This window comes from Sycon ciliatum, chromosome 4 (assembly GCF_964019385.1).
Source record: "Sycon ciliatum chromosome 4, ocSycCili1.1, whole genome shotgun sequence".
NCBI classification, from domain to species: Eukaryota; Metazoa; Porifera; class Calcarea; order Leucosolenida; family Sycettidae; genus Sycon; species Sycon ciliatum.
The window spans coordinates 3,842,599-3,859,398 of NC_088646.1; the positions used below are offsets into that span (position 1 = coordinate 3,842,599).

Below are 16,800 nucleotides of genomic sequence, written 5' to 3' on the forward strand. Positions count from 1 at the left end.
AGTCCCTCCTGGGGAAGCTCACTTTTGCTGCCCGAGTCATCGTTCCTGGACACACATTCATGCGTGAACTATGATCAGCGTGCCCTGAACTGTATCTGTGTATGCGAGTGCGGCGCATAAAGCCCACCTTGAGAATGGGTTTGCCGGCCCCTTAGTAGATGCGTGGCTTCTGGAGAGGGTGTTGAAGGGCATCCAGCGATGCCATGGTACGGCTGTACTCACCCCTCGCCTTCCTATAACTGCCAATCCTACGACACCTGACGGATGCACGCCGGAAAAGTAGTATCCTGAATGGCCATGACAAGCTGCTCTACCAAGCCGCCATGCTGCTTCTTTGGATTTCTTCGGTGTGCTGAATTCACTAATGGCATCACACGGGGCTGTACTAGCTCCCCTGGTGACGGACGCTTGCAACTCTTCCTGCTTTCATCCAAGACGGACCCATTCGGTAAAGGCGTTACTAGTGACATTGGCCCGTCTGTACCGCCGTACTGCCCGGTCCGTGCCATTGTTAGCTACCCATTTGTCACTCGTCGCGAGGGACCAGAGCAACTCTTGTTCGTACTCTCGAACAGACAGCAGCTGACCAGGCAGTCATTCACAGTAACAGTATGGTCTCTTGTCGCTGCGGCCGGTGTACCATCCCAGTCGAACTACTCCGGGCATTCAGTCTACATTGGTGCAGCCACCACCGCTGCTATGGCTAGTGCCCCGACTCCTTCTTCCGAGTGGCAGGTCAGTGGAAAGAGCGATGCGTGTCTATGCTACATCCGGACTACAACAAGCGCTAAGCGCCAGCTATCGTCCCGGCTTGCTGCCGTGCCATGGATGCCATGATCCCCAACTCGGGTGAGTAATGAGCCACTGAACTCTAGCTGCGCAATGCTTGCCTGTGCTGACATAAATCGACCCTTGCTGTGCGTCAATAGTGCTTAGCTAACGGAGTGCTGGTTTCATGGGTCCACTCTCACAACTGGTGTTATCTAGCTATTTGCTGCGGCTCTGCCTTGCGCTATATTACATCCATTTAGCATTGCAGCTCTACGTTGAGCTAACAGCAGCTCTACTTTGAGCTAACAGCAGCTCTACTTTGAGCTAACAGCAGCTCTACTTTGAGCTAACAGCAGCTCTACTTTGAGCTAACCGCAGCTCTACTTTGAGCTAACAGCAGCTCTACTTTGAGCTAACCGCAGCTCTACTTTGAGCTAACCGCAGCTCTACTTTGAGCTAACAGCAGCTCTACTTTGAGCTAACAGCAGCTCTACCTTGAGCTAACAGCAGCTCTACTTTGAGCTAACAGCAGCTCTACTTTGAGCTAACAGCAGCTCTACTTTGAGCTAACCGCAGCTCTACTTTGAGCTAACAGCAGCTCTACTTTGAGCTACCCGCAGCTCTACTTTGAGCTAACAGCAGCTCTACTTTGAGCTAACAGCAGCTCTGCTCTGAGCTAAGAGCAGCTCTGCTCTGAGCTAACACCAGCTCTACTTTGAGCTTCAAACCAGTTGTTTCGAAACCAGCACTCCTCAATCCAAAGATGCCTCTTTGTTGACTTGTTTGTGTGAGGGATGGGGCTAATGGTGTACTAGCTGTGCTAGTACTTGTTAGCAACAATCCGAACTAGCGCACACACTGCACTGCATTGCTTTGTACTGCATTCAAGACTGACGTCATGCGCTTTGTTTTGCTGCGTAATCACAAATGGCACCAGCCCATTTTGCGGAAAAGAAAAACAAATCTTGCTTGCCCTGTTGTGCTCTTCCAGACAACGGATCGTGCTTCAGCAGTGTTTCTTTTCCCACCATCCCTCCCTATCCAACTTATTCACACCATCATAATTATCGTACCCACTAATCGGGTCCACTCTCACAACTGGTGTTATCTAGCTATTTGCTGCGGCTCTGCCTTGCGCTATATTACATCCATTTAGCATTGCAGCTCTACGTTGAGCTAACAGCAGCTCTACTTTGAGCTAACAGCAGCTCTACTTTGAGCTAACAGCAGCTCTACTTTGAGCTAACAGCAGCTCTACTTTGAGCTAACCGCAGCTCTACTTTGAGCTAACCGCAGCTCTACTTTGAGCTAACCGCAGCTCTACTTTGAGCTAACCGCAGCTCTACTTTGAGCTAACAGCAGCTCTACTTTGAGCTAACAGCAGCTCTACCTTGAGCTAACAGCAGCTCTACTTTGAGCTAACAGCAGCTCTACTTTGAGCTAACAGCAGCTCTACTTTGAGCTAACCGCAGCTCTACTTTGAGCTAACAGCAGCTCTACTTTGAGCTACCCGCAGCTCTACTTTGAGCTAACAGCAGCTCTACTTTGAGCTAACAGCAGCTCTGCTCTGAGCTAAGAGCAGCTCTGCTCTGAGCTAACACCAGCTCTACTTTGAGCTTCAAACCAGTTGTTTCGAAACCAGCACTCCTCAATCCAAAGATGCCTCTTTGTTGACTTGTTTGTGTGAGGGATGGGGCTAATCTCTTTTATCGAAAATCACCAGATTTTACCTTATCATATTAAACAAGAGTCAACATAAAGGAACATGTGCAAAGGACAGCAGATATACCTACTTTGTCAATACACATGCACACATACACACACTGAACACGCTTCATTTAGAATTCTCTTCAGATAAAAATACAAACGCATGGTGTACATTAATCTTCTGAATGGTTCAGCACAGTATTACACATGCAGAAATGATACTGTGTTACCATGTGATGCTGCCATGGTGTGACAAGGTGTGCCATGGTGTGCCATGGTGTGCCATGGTGTGACAAGGTGTGCCAAGGTGGGCCTACTTCAGAAGTATACTAGGGGTAGCATTACTCGTGTAGAAGAAGTGCCACTGATCCTTTTGACAACCAAACGAAAGTACAGTCCTAAACCGCGAAGTGACCCAAATCGCAATTTTCGGGAATATTTCTCCCTGTACAGTATGTTGCCCCGCAGCTTTTGTATGTTGCATCATGCATGCCATTGTTGTGGTACCAAAGAGCTTAGGAAGTGTGTGTGCTACGACAGCAGTTAGATAGATCATTGCATGGTGCCCATGCATCTTGTAGTGTACGGTAAGCACAGACACCTTGCGATCCTGAAACGTTCGTGATTTTCGCGATGGGGGTGAAGTCGCGAAAGTAAGTGGGTGCGAAACGCGAAACTGTAGACTCAAGTCAATCATCAAATTGGCTCCGATCGCTAACGTTTGCAGATACAACGTGGTCTGTCATCGCAATTCGCCAACTAAAACGGGCGCAAACGATTGCAGGTTTAAAGTACTGGTGGTACTCTGGACTGGTAAGGACTAGTCCTTGGAGTAGATCACCACTTTAGTGACTTATCGGTAGTGAATAGCAAGAGGAAATGAGCTCTGGAGAGTTTTAAAATCTGGGTACTACGTGTGGCAGTGTCCCAGTGTGGTCGTGGTGACTGCATACGCGTGGCCTGCATGCCACTGCATGAGGCTCGTGATGAAATGAGTGCGAATCCACAAAGGAGAGTCATAACATAATTATTTTGATGAGGCAACGTGAAGCTAGTATTAACTATTAAGAAACTGTGGGGAGTTTCAGTATAATTATGTTGGTGTGTCCGATACACAGATATTGCTGTGTTGTTGAATTAGCCCGGGAAATGGTCATGTATAGCGGGCACATGGGCACATGGGGAATTCCATACATACTCTTTACATGCTACAGTAGTCATTACACATACCACCGTACTTACCTGTTTTCCATAGAATTAAAATTATTTCCACATGAATGAATAGTATCTGGATTCATACATCGTAGTATGACACACCATGCACATACATGTATGTGCGACTGTGGAAGTAAGTTAGTTGTCACTGATTATCAAGAGGTGTGTTGTGTCGGGGGGGGGGTACATCGTATACATTTGTTTGCACCTGTATGTGATTCTTCAACGCAATTTATGTACAAAGTCATGTACATGTGCTAGCCAGCACTGAGTCCAGGGTATTAAATATGGGGTGGCTGCCGTATTCGTAGCATGCCAGAACCCTACACAGTCTAGTGCCATCATACAGGGTGATACAGGAACATAATAATTATAGTACAGGCCGCGTGACACTGCATGTGCTAGGGGTGTGCAGATAATGCGCGAAAAGGTGGTAGATTCTGCTTGGAAAGCAGTGAAAATGGCAGAACCATACAAACCTTATGGTGGGCAATTCCTCGAATTCTGCTCCATTTCTTTATCCACATACCAAACATGCATGAAACTTACCAGAAAAAGTACCGAATTCTGCCAATTTTTCTGCCGGCATTATCCGCATTTGCCTACACTGTGCACTGTACATGGGCACAGTGTTTGTCCTTGTGCTTGTGCTTGTACATGTAGGTCATTGTGTCACGTGGCTTGGCGGTGTCCACTCTTGCAGGGATGTCCATACCACAGTATAGACTAGAGGTGTAACTCCCGTGGGGCCTACCGAATGAGATAATACAAAGTCGAGCTCGAACCCTAATCCTGGCCCCTTATGATCGTACAGCAGTCTGTATCATTCATGAATAGTAAGGTGGGGTGAGGTAATTGTATTGTTGGTTCATCAGTTCTACCCGTGACAGTGATTCACACAGCCCCTAGATAGTACAAGCAGACATCAGTCCAATCATGTACATAATTATACCCTGGGACATGCTCAAGATGCTGCGGAGAATATTGTCTTCAGAGTGCTGTACCCCAACTCAGATCCGAGCAAGGAAAGTGGGCAGGCACGTTCAGGGGTACCAGCACCACCAAACTCTATCACGCTGGGACCGTTACTCCACGAAGTGGTCCATCTGAAATCTGAATTCCATTCCGTGGAGCAAGAATTATATGCGCCTCGCGGATCTTGTTGTAGATTGGAAGAGTCCACGTGAACGCTCGGAGTTGGTTGCACCATTGTGTAGTTGATACCTAGTCAATCCGTACACGTGCCCAGTCACGTTGCATTGCCCATAAATGGTAGTAATACTAAGCAATACGCCGGACAACACACCAAGTACACTGTAGGCCTGCACCGGCACCAGGGTCCAGGGAGTTGCATAGACCTCCAGCTTCTTGATCTGCACCACTTCACTTGGTACTATTGGCCTTACTGCAGTACCTGTTACTTACTGGTTACGATGATGTACAATGTACATGTAGGAGTTTGTGCTCAGGGCCTAGGGGTTTCTCTGAACACCAAATATGTTCATTTGTTGATGACGGAAGGACCGGAGGTGTTGAAAACTGCACTTTGGAATCTTCGGAGAGTACAACCTTGTCACACTTATCTTCACATGCAAGCAATGCGACACACAGCAAATACTTGACTCAGCATGCAGGTCTGTAACCACCGGCGACTGTCTCGGCGACTGAATATGATGTACGAAGAGTTCTTCCGTGTCCTCTGTGCGCACTTATTGACCTGTGTTAGGCCGGAAGACACCAGTGTAGTGTGACACTGTATTCTGACCGATGTACATGGTAAAGGCTACATCTAGTAGATGTACATGGTAAAGGCCACATCTAGTAGATCTACATGGCAAGTCATGAGCCACGATGACTACTCTATGTGGTGTGCAGGTCCAAAGAAGGCACACCGTACCGGCTCGCTGCTTCACTTCCGATGGCGATGGTGAGCTGTACCGGTATACGCGGATCGACCCTGCATGCATAGTCATGCTCTGGCGTACCGGTTGAGGGTGGCTGGAGAACGACTGATGATACATCACGCTGTCGAATGCATGCACTTGCAATTACTAAGAACCACTTTTATTTCACCTGAGAAATATCAAACGTATTGACGGTGGTCCGCTCTTTAGGAAACCTCGTGAAAGGACCATGGGGCATTGGGACTGCATGAGGCAATCTGCAGTCAAAGAACTAACGTGGTTACTTTGCCAAACAAAGTACAGTTAGGAAACCACGCAAACCTTGCATGGCTCTTGAACTGGCGACCTTTTCTTTACCTATTAAATCTATCATCGAGAGCATATTATGACCGCCCGCCCCTGCTATCATGAACATTAGGCTCATACAACGTACGCGGCATGTGTCTCCTTCGATAGCTCAGTTGGTAGAGCGGAAGACTGTAGCGGGCACATCGCTAGGATGTGCAGTCATCTTCATGTCGCTGGTTCGAATCCGGCTCGAAGGATTTTTTGGCACTTTCTGTATTACTATTAGCATCAGCTTCATCAAGTCCTCCTTTTTAGTTCATGGAGCTTTGGACTCTTGTTTACTGTAATTACATCACCCGACGATGTAGTCGTGCAAATGCCCCATATCCTCAACGTGTGTGTGTGGGGGGGGGGGGGAGGGGCGCGCACTGGGGCGGGGGGTATAATTATTGGACTTTTTGGACTTTGTATTACCAGGGTGTAATTCAAATTCAATACAAGTCTACGACTTCTTTTGTATAACGGTTAAACCAAGAGGTGTGGACTGAGCAAGATTGACACAAGTACAAGTGCTGTTGTTCGAGTATACAATAATTATTCTATAAAATCACACACATGTACATGTACCTCAAAGCCTTCTATTATGGCTGACAACAAGAACAACAACAACAACAACCAGCAACAGCAGCAGCAACAACAAGAACAACAACAACTTATCTCTTATTGGCCACAGGCCATCGTGAGAATAACAGATTTCAAACAACAACAACAACAACAATCGTGAGAATAAAGAATTCAAAAAACAACAACAACAACAACAACAACAACAACAACAACAACAGCAACTCTTATTCGTCACAGGCCATCGTGAGAATAAACGATTTCAGATTTCTACAACAACATAATAATAATATCCCGAAGGCTAGACTGTCTAGACATAATTCGCGATGGCAGCGAACCAGAATCCGATCATGCTTGGCCTGAGCGTAGCTTGGAATACCTCGCATTGGCTGCCCTTTGTGCCACGACCACCTGCCACCTACATGTACCTTGGAAATAGGTCTGGCAAGGTGGGCCACATACCAATATCCCGTGGAGATACGGAGGAAAGGCGGCATTGGCTGCAGTGTGAAAATTTATATCCATTAGCACCACTGCTTCTCCACGTCCCCCTCCCCCCCCCCCCCCCCCCCGGAGTTGGTTTGGACATTCCAGCGGCCAACCACTGTACAGTCACATTGTATTGATAACTTGCCGCCCCATCCGCTGCTAGTCTTCCGTGCCAACACAGTCATAATATGGTACGTGGTATGGCGGGGTGACGGCATTACTGTTGCCTTTGTTGCCGAAAGGCGGTGTCATACTAAATCATAGGGGTGATACTAATAGCAACAATGCAGTGCGTGTACACGTGTACGCGCTGAAGTCCGCGGAGGGAGAATGTACATGCACGTACATGCTGACAAAGATGATAAGCCAATGACGGGACAGTTCTGCCCTGCCATATCATTCTCTTTACTTCTGAGCCCTATCTCCACCGATTTCTCCGTCAATAGGCATGTCGCATCATGACAATTGCACCACCTTTGTGCAGGAATCATGGGATCCCACGCGATCATCGGATGCCTGTGAATCTCTCAATATCCTCGATCGAGAGATTTCATTTCTCTCCTTCACGGTTCGGTGTATCCTTCAGCTGAATGCCTATTATTGCACAGTACATACATGTAGATCTGATGTTTCCTTGACCTTCGTTCATAGCCCATGGCTCTCTTGTTTGGCGACTGCGCGCGGAGTGAATCAGGACCAACATTACTGAACACTATTGACTTGAAAAAAATACTTGAACTTTTTGAAGTAGTTCCTAGTTCATCAGCTTCTTCAAAGCACACTACGTCACTAGAGTTTAGACTGTATTCACTATAATTATATTGTGTATAGCATAGTCTTGTTCCGTCATACCGCGCACCGTGGGTAGAAGTCATACCGTGTAGTAATGGCCTGTCTATGCTGTCGCTATGGAAATGGAAGGAGGCTCCGCACGCGCGCCAAGACTTCGTGCGTGGCCTACACGATCATGATGATTGTAGCTGATATTCTACGCACGCACGCACGCAGTAAGGCAGTAAGATGGAAGAAAGAGAGGAATGTGGCATTATAAGGCCCCGAAGAGACGAGAGTGGGAGAAGTCCCTCTACAAGTGGATCACTTTGCTCTTCTCAATGGCTAGATATGGAAAAGGCAATTGAGCGCCGAGCGCTTTCGAGAGGCCCTCACCGGTTGCTGAAGTCGTTGAAGCGGGGCGATACACCATCAACATACTGCTCACAGCAGTGCATGCCCATCTCCGGACTATGCACAGCAATGCTAATAACATGAAGCAGACCGATAGACGTGGGCTGGAAATTAGTTTCAGTTGGAACTGAAGTTCGGAGTCGCATCCCACTTGCACATGTGCAAGTGGGATGCGACTCCGAACTACCATCATTGTGGCCAACACGCGGCCAAAGCACATGTTCAGATCATGCAATTCTAAGGCGGTCACCATTCCTAGCGTACACTGTCCGCTGCTACTCGACTCAATAGATTGGCCCTGTTTGGGTGTCGCTTGTATTGACTGAACCGCTGGGTCGGAGAAGAGGCAGCAGATCTTTGTCAAATGAAATAGAGCTGCTGACAACGAGTCGCACCTATCCAGTCTGCTTGCGGTTCGTCTTCTTGCTGGTCACCGATCAGCCGTGGGGCCAAGGAAGAGATTTCTTGTTCAGCTGATCAGAGCCAGCTAGGTGCTGTTAGCGTAGGACTTGTTCAGCAGAGGAGAATGGCGGGAGCACGGCTGGCCACGTACATTGGTCTGCTGGTGGTGTTATTGGTCGGAAGAAGATGCGCGGGGCAGTCGCCATCAGGTAAGAACAAAGAAAGACGTTCTGGTTGTGTTGGCGCAATGCACATGTACGTGGCTATCAATATGCACACATGAGCACTACATCTCACATCTTGCCTAATACGTATATAGTATGGTGAGGTGTGACTGGGAATCAACAGAAATCCAGCATTAATTCCGGGCATAGACCCCTGGTGTGGACGCGGACAAAAGACGAATTTAAGTTCCATTCCCGACATTTGTTCATTGAAGAGAAACAAAGTTACGTATCCTCCTCCCTTATGTTTCGTAGATCAGTGCACACGAAGTGTACCTTGATGCCCGTAACTTTGTAAGCTACTCCACACTACGGGGGCGTGTGGGAGATGTCAGACTGTGGTAGTCCCGTACAATGTACGTGTGCACTAACGACGTGGGAGGAACAGACGCGTATGTGATAGTCCGAATTATGGAAGGGCAATCATATACCACTATTGAATACTGTAACCAGACGCACTCAGTCAGTGGGCAGTGCCGTTTGTCGTTCATGGACTCAATACACGTCACAGAGAATTGAGGATGGGCCTCATAGTGACACGATGGCATTGGGAAGTAGTTGTCTCAGAGGCAGAACTGGCAGAAGTGAAACCAAGGATCGCGTGACTCAGAGTATACCTTGCCAGGTTGCAGGGTGTTCACTGCGACATGCACAGACGTAGGTAACAGTTAACGATGATCGGATAACGGCTTCTCACCCTGAATCGTATGAGAGCTACCAGTACATAATAATATTATGCTGGGTATGTGGAGAAAGTTGAGAAACCCCTCGGCGGTGCTCCTACAGTGCTGGCAACTGAAGTATACCCCATAGCTGTTAACTTAGTATGCTGCTAATCACTGCCCGCTGATCTGATAGAATAGGTGGTCATCGCCGGGTACTAGTATTATATAATATTACGTATTAGCTGATGTTGTTGAATTTTATTTAAAGTCACGACACAAACAGGCGATGGCGCCTCCTTTTATACATGCTAGCGACATGACAACAGATGCCGAATTTCCGTTCAGACCTGTGCTGCTGTCACTACCATGGTGCTGATACCGGTGCACGGGAGGACATGGCACATCATCACAATGCTTCTTCCGGCTTGCATCCATATGCAGGCAAAGGGTCCAGAGTCTCTACTAGGCTCTAGACGCGGCATAGCGACCATGTACACCTTTCAGACTATAGTCTATACTGCTGTGTTCGAACTAAAGTTTGTTGACGGCTCCGTCCGAGTGGAATGCACAGCAAGGAGTAGCCTTACACGAGCAGTACAGACTGCTCTCTGCTCGCCATTAGTAACATTCACAATGTATGCACGATGGCTACGGGTACTATTGGCAATCCACTCCTTGGATTGCATTAACACTGTATCCGCTCCTTGGTGACAGTGTTAGTGGTAGTAGTGGTTCTGTCTAAAGCGGCGCCTCCGAACATTTCGGCCAGCACATGACAAGCATTGACAGCCAGTGGCGGCATTACAGCTTAATAATTTTGTAATAGGGTTGCAATATCGCCTTGGTTCTCTTGCCTTCATGTAGTGAGACCGTATAATTATGATAGTGTGGAAGTGATACTGACAGTGGTACCGACTACACTGTAACTAGTATAAGCTAGTCACGAGTCAGATTGTTCACTTTCGGGAATGCGGAATATGTACCGTTCGTGGACTAAACACCGCTAGTGGTACATGTACATGCTATATTTCACACTTGCTTGTAGCGACACCTAAGGGAGCAGAGACTCTACCTCTGGGAATCCAGAGTATTTCGCAGTTTAAGAGCTAGAGTAAGTTACAGCGAGAAAGAGATATTCCTAGACTAGAACTCCAGCTTCTGGCACCTTCCAGTGGGTGGAACGTAATGGTCGCATCGGGTTCAATAAATTGGGTAGTGCAGAAAACACTACGGGCGGAGAGAACTACAGTATAGTACTGTACTGCACATCATGATACTATGACTGCTGCCTAAGATCACGTGACTAGTAAAGTTCTAAGTAAACGCTTGATCAGGTGAAGGGTGAAAACAATGTCAATCTGTCAGTTTTGCAAAGTACTACAATAGTAGGCGCCGTCTCTATTGCAATGTACATGTATATACATGTACATCCTGACCTGGCTCTGATCGAAGATGTCAGCATATGGATGGTCATGACAACATACCCTCCAGGAATGTGGCGGGAGCACTGCTTTTCTTCGGGATGTCCCGATGCGCGCACTGACTGACTGACCGAGCACTAGAGCACTAGAGCACTAGAGCACTAGAGCACTAGAGTGGATAACAAACGGAAACCTAATGGAGCTGTATCTTTAGGGACTCAGGGGAAGATCATTTTGCTGACCTCTCCTCAGGCTTCTGCTGCCGCCAGGAACCGACTGCTGGAGCGCTCAGTATCAGTCTGTGTGAACGAACGGTAGCAACTAAGTTGCAATGCAATCCGAATCGACACAGTTCAGTTATGTGTCGCTTATCATGAGCATCAAGGATGCCGGCGGACTTTGCGGAAACTGTCAATGCTGCCGGTGATAGTTTTCACATGGGCAAAGTGAGAGGCTTGCAAGACATTCGAAGCATAGTTACGAGTGCAGCACATTGTAAACGGACAGTCGGGCGTCTCCTTTCCGAGTACTACCCTGTCTCATTCCCAGCTTTGTACAATGCCTCCCCAAAGTGCACGGGGGAAATGAGAACTGACAGTCTTCCGTCTGCTGAGTCATGACAGCGAAGGCACTTCTCATTGTCTGCTACCAAAAGCTGTTATTTCATAATGTCCAGAAAGGGGATTCAACATTCTGGTTTGGTTTTCACTGAGATCCGCCTGTTAAGGATCATCAATCATTAGGCAAATTTGGGCTATACCTTATTGTAGATGCCGGTATAAATTTAGTCATTTACATTATACAAGACCGGTAAAGTGAAAGATAGGGAGCCCCCCTCCCCCCCCCCCGATATACATACATTCTCTGTTTCCTCTCTGCTTCTTCTTCCTCCTCCTCTCCTTCTCTCTCTCTCTCTCTCTCTCTCTCTCTCTCTCTCTCTCTCTCTCTCTCTCTCTCTCTCTCTCTCTCTCTCTCTATCTATCTATCTATCTATCTATCTCTCTCTCAGAAGGTCTCTCACATTTATCTTTAATATAGTCTACCACAACTTAAGAAAAGTTGGAACCGCGATTCAGGCTGCTTGAGGAAAGTGAGGATCCCTTTGCGTGAAGCTCTGAGTTGCAACCAGGGAGTACTAGTAGTACAATACAGGTATTGTACTACTGCCTGGTTGCAACCGAAAACTCGAGAGATCTGTTCCACCTCCTCAGCGGCGGCTCCTCTTGTGTAAAAATAAAATAAAATAATGCCCAGTTGGGTATCGAGCACTCTGTGAGCATTGGGAGACGTCTAACGTTACGTTTCTAGCAGGATTGCGCAATACCATCCTGAAGTAATGAGACATAGGTATAATCATGCTATTATGTCCTGATGTCATGACGTAAATCAGCCATTGCTAGTTCTATTGCAAGTAACTGGTTTGCCAGCAATGGTCTCACGGTAATCACAATCGCCACGTGTTTTGTACGTGTCTTGTTGTGTGCGAAGTCTCTGCGACGCCAACCGTGTCATTGGTTGCACCGACGACAATGGTAGCGCCAGTTACCACCGTCATTCAGGCCACCAGCGCAGTGCCTGAAATGACTACCATGACTCCTGTGATGTCATCATCTGTAGTGCCAGCCACCACGCCGGCACCGGCCACTACACCCACGCCTGTGGCTACGACACGTAAGCAATTGTTTGTTTTATTTATTAAAAAATCATGATGTTGAGGATGATGATATAATATCCACCAGTTGAGGTGAGGTGAGTTGGTAATAATTATTACAATTATGACATTACCTAATGGCTGAAATTGAATTGGAAGGAATCTGCTTCATACCGGTATGATAATATAGATAGCATGCACATCTAAATAGTATTGAGTTATGCGTGTTTGCTTCTCGGTACTGCAGAGCCGACAACAGGCCCAACAACCGGACCCACTACTGGACCCACAACTGGACCGACTACTGGACCCACAACTGGACCGACTACTGGACCGACTACTGGACCGACTACTGGACCTACTACCGGACCGACTACTGGACCTACTACCGGACCGACTACCGGGCCGACAACTGGACCTACTACTGGACCTACTACTGGACCTACTACTGGACCTACTACTGGACCGACTACTGGACCTACTACTGGACCGACTACTGGACCTACTACTGGACCGACTACTGGACCTACTACTGAACCGACTACTGGACCTACAGCTGGACCTACTACTGGACTCACTATGGGACCTACCACGGGACCGACTACTGGACCGACTACTGGACTTACTATGGGACCTACCGCGGGACCAACTACTGGACCTGCTACTGAACCTACTACTGGACCTACAATTGCACCTACTACTGGACCTGCTACTGAGCCAGCAACTGGTACAACAACGATGGCACCCTCTGCAGAGACAACATCAGGACAAGCAACAGTTGGAGAAACAGTGGAGCCTACAACTGCAGGCCAGCCAACAAACTCTACTGTTGTGCCGGACCCGACTGGAACTGGTGGATTGCCAGGTAGGTTGTCTCGCGGGTCGTTCTTATAGACTGACTAGGGTTTAGGACTTGTTCAGACACAACCTCCTAGTAGTTGCCTAAGCCCCCCCCCCCCCCCCCCCCCGTTGCTGATATACAGCACCTACCTGCACATACATGTTCAGTTGAGCCCAATGAAATCCGATCGCATGAAGGAAGTCCTAGTATGCGCCAGGCTCTCTGCAGCTCTAGACTTGCGACCGTTAGGCTGTGCACTGGTGCAGGGCGCTGACTTTGCTCACACAATCAGACTTCATTAAGCGGCACTGCATATAAGCAGTCAACATGGACCTACAGTTGAACCTGAGAAATGCGGACACCCATACTGGCCATAGGTCTGCATGTAGTCGAAACTATCCTCATTTTCGAAGGTATCCTCATTGTGGAGGTTCGGGTGTCCTCACATATAGGCTGTGCATGTGAACATGTACGTTAGGTCGGACTGCCGAATGGCGTCCGCAAATTGAAGGTGTTTGTATTTCTCAGCTATCCTTGAGGAAAGGTGCCGCTGTATATTAGTGCTGCACTGCATCATGCCTATGTGTAACCTGAAAAGTGTGTCATCCCTGAAGAGAACATCGTTCATTTCGTACTAGGACTCCCCACCCCGAAAGGAATGCAGCATGCTATGCTGGACGACGCAAATCGCATGCATGTACATGTACAATGTCAGTTGACTTGCTATTTTGACCCACAACCCCTCCCCCCCCCCCATCCCTCAATGCACAATGTGCTTTTCAGGGAGGACAACAGATTTTGCCGAATGACCCTGCTGATCAGGCTGATGATTGGGGTGAAGTAAAAGATGACAAGGCTGCAATGAAGTTCTTAAAAAGACCTCCAAGTCCATAGTAAATTAAGCCAACAAAAAACAAGTCTCTAAGTCTCTCTGATGAGTATGACTTTTCCTTGCCTTGTTGCTTGTGCCCCTGCTCCTCTGTAACAGGCACAGCAGCTGCTTCATCGGATAGCGGCCTGTCAGATGCGGAGATTGCCATTCTAGTTGCTTGCCTGGTGCTTGGTGTCTTGCTGATCCTGGTTGTCATCATCATCATTAGACGGTAAGATTCAGAATGATCACGTGATCAATGTGCTTGCACATATTCTTGAATTACTCAAGTTAAAATAATACAATATTACCATGATACCATACCATACCATGTTCACATTCAACTGAACATCTTTTGTGGTGTGGTACTCGGCTACAAACTCGGCAGGATTGCATTCCTTGTTCGGGCACGATCAGATCTGGTTGGCATGGCCTGAGTTTGTACCGCATGAACCAGTTGCCAGGGACACCCTGCTTCTTCATGTACTAGTATCTGGCCAATTCAGCTGAGGTTACCATGGTTACTGAGCACAATTCAGCTGAGGTTACTGAGCACAATTCAGCTGAGGTTACTGAGCACAATTCAGCTGAGGTTACTGAGCACAATTCAGCTGAGGTTACTGAGCACAATTCAGCTGAGGTTACTGAGCACAATTCAGCTGAGGTTACTGAGCACAATTCAGCTGAGGTTACTGAGCACAATTCAGCTGAGGTTACTGAGCACAATTCAGCTGAGGTTACTGAGCACAATTCAGCTGAGGTTACCATGGTTACTGAGCACAATTCAGCTGAGGTTACTGAGCACAATTCAGCTGAGGTTACTGAGCACAATTCAGCTGAGGTTACTGAGCACAATTCAGCTGAGGTTACTGAGCACAATTCAGCTGAGGTTACTGAGCACAATTCAGCTGAGGTTACTGAGTAGGTTACTGAGCAGCCGATTGCAGGGTAACTAAATACAAACGCTTTCATTTGTTAGCTGACTGTTGGGCTGTTGTTACCCATGCATTGTTCTGTTGTACAGGCGTAACCTCAACAAGACTGGTCACTACGCACCACCGGAGGGCAATCTTCGCAGCGGTTCCTGGGCAGAGCAGGCCAAGTTTGCCATCCGAAACCCAGTGGCCGATAAGGATGAGCTGATGATGGCGGACAAGGAGCCAGACCGTAGCGTCGATGGCGGACATCTCGGCATGGCGTTCCCGAATGAGTCGGCACTGGCTAACGATGATATGCAGGAGAGATCGACCAACGACGGAGACAGCAAGAAAGCGAATAGCACCAGCAGCTCCCAACGAGACTTGGAGAAGCTAGAAGGGGAGGGCGGAATCCAGATATAGAGTGTGGGGGGATCCACACAGAGAGCCCTCTTCTCGGCGAGATCGTCCTTGCCAGGCTGAATACCAGCTGCTGGATTCAAGGCACAAGTAGTACATATTTAAAGATGGCGACCAGGAGGGACTCTAATCTACTTGTACACAATCATTGTCTCCTTACATTCTCTTTACATCTTATTCATAATAATCACGTGACATATTTTGACGTAGTACTGCTTTTCACGTTGGAGCAGAGTTGGCGGACTACCTGCTCTCGTAACAATTTGGTGAAAGCAATTTAATTCCAATTGCTGTCCATACGCCTATACGTTCATATTACGTCCAAGTCACGAAATTATCATACTCCCTCTGGCACAATAGCATTAACACATGCGTGCACATGTCTTCGATTGTGTTTCTTTCTTTCCGCTTAGTCCTGTATCTTTCCACAGCGCATGACATGAGTCGACAGGTCATGGGCACAATTGAAGCTTTAGATGTCGGACATGCACATCTAACTGTTAGAACTCAGCATCACAGGCCCGTCTATGACTAAAGATATCATTCTGTGGGGATACATTAGATCTATGTGCAGTGCACCAATATTCTTGAAGCAGAAACGTGTACACACGATGTACACAGTAGATCTACGTTTATTGTTAGGACACTCGTACTCTACATGTACATGTACTTGACGTGTTTCTTTATAATGTCTTACTTTCCTAAAGTCAAGAAGAGGAAACTACGTGATGTGACCATGTATGGTATTGGCAGGTCCTTCGGCAGCACTACGGAGTTCCAAACCCAGGCTGGATTTACATCTGGTCCGGAAACGGGCGAATGTACATGCTCTTGACCTGTGTACCTGGTGTACAGTATTGTCCCTGGCTGTATCCCCTACGCCTGCGCCCTAGCTTGGGCAGTGTTCCACGGCCACAGAAAGAGGTATGGATGTGTGAAACCCGTGCTTCGCTACCTGCACTGTAGTGTAGGCTAGCCAGCATGTCCTCTTCATGCGCATCGCAGCAGTAGATCGGATTTTTTATCCAGCACCCTCCCTATTCCAGCAGAACGGCTTTTACGTGCAAGTAGCCCAGTGGCATTACAAAGCGGGACCAATGTACAGGCATTCAGCACTCCTGGAGCAGGGGCTGCTTCAGTGGAACACCCTACTAAGTACTTGCTTACCTCCATGCAGACGAGACGCTCAGTGTCATAAATATTGCTCA

General features: G+C 47.7%; 1 protein-coding gene and 1 non-coding gene across 2 annotated transcripts; both read left to right on the forward strand.

Annotated features, from left to right (window-relative positions):
- The first annotated feature begins 6,043 nt into the window (after positions 1 to 6,043).
- Positions 6,044 to 6,142, forward strand: Trnay-gua (transfer RNA tyrosine (anticodon GUA)). Its single transcript has 2 exons — positions 6,044 to 6,080; positions 6,107 to 6,142. It is a non-coding gene; the product is annotated as a tRNA-Tyr (tRNA).
- A 2,326-nt stretch (positions 6,143 to 8,468) lies between these two features.
- On the forward strand, positions 8,469 to 16,326 carry LOC135813967 (mucin-2-like). The gene is made up of 5 exons (XM_065327013.1): positions 8,469 to 8,791; positions 12,381 to 12,563; positions 12,791 to 13,408; positions 14,373 to 14,487; positions 15,280 to 16,326. Exons 1-5 carry the CDS (start codon positions 8,707 to 8,709, stop codon positions 15,593 to 15,595), a joined length of 1,317 nt encoding a protein of 438 aa, XP_065183085.1. The 5' UTR covers positions 8,469 to 8,706; the 3' UTR covers positions 15,596 to 16,326.
- Positions 16,327 to 16,800: the final 474 nt, after the last annotated feature.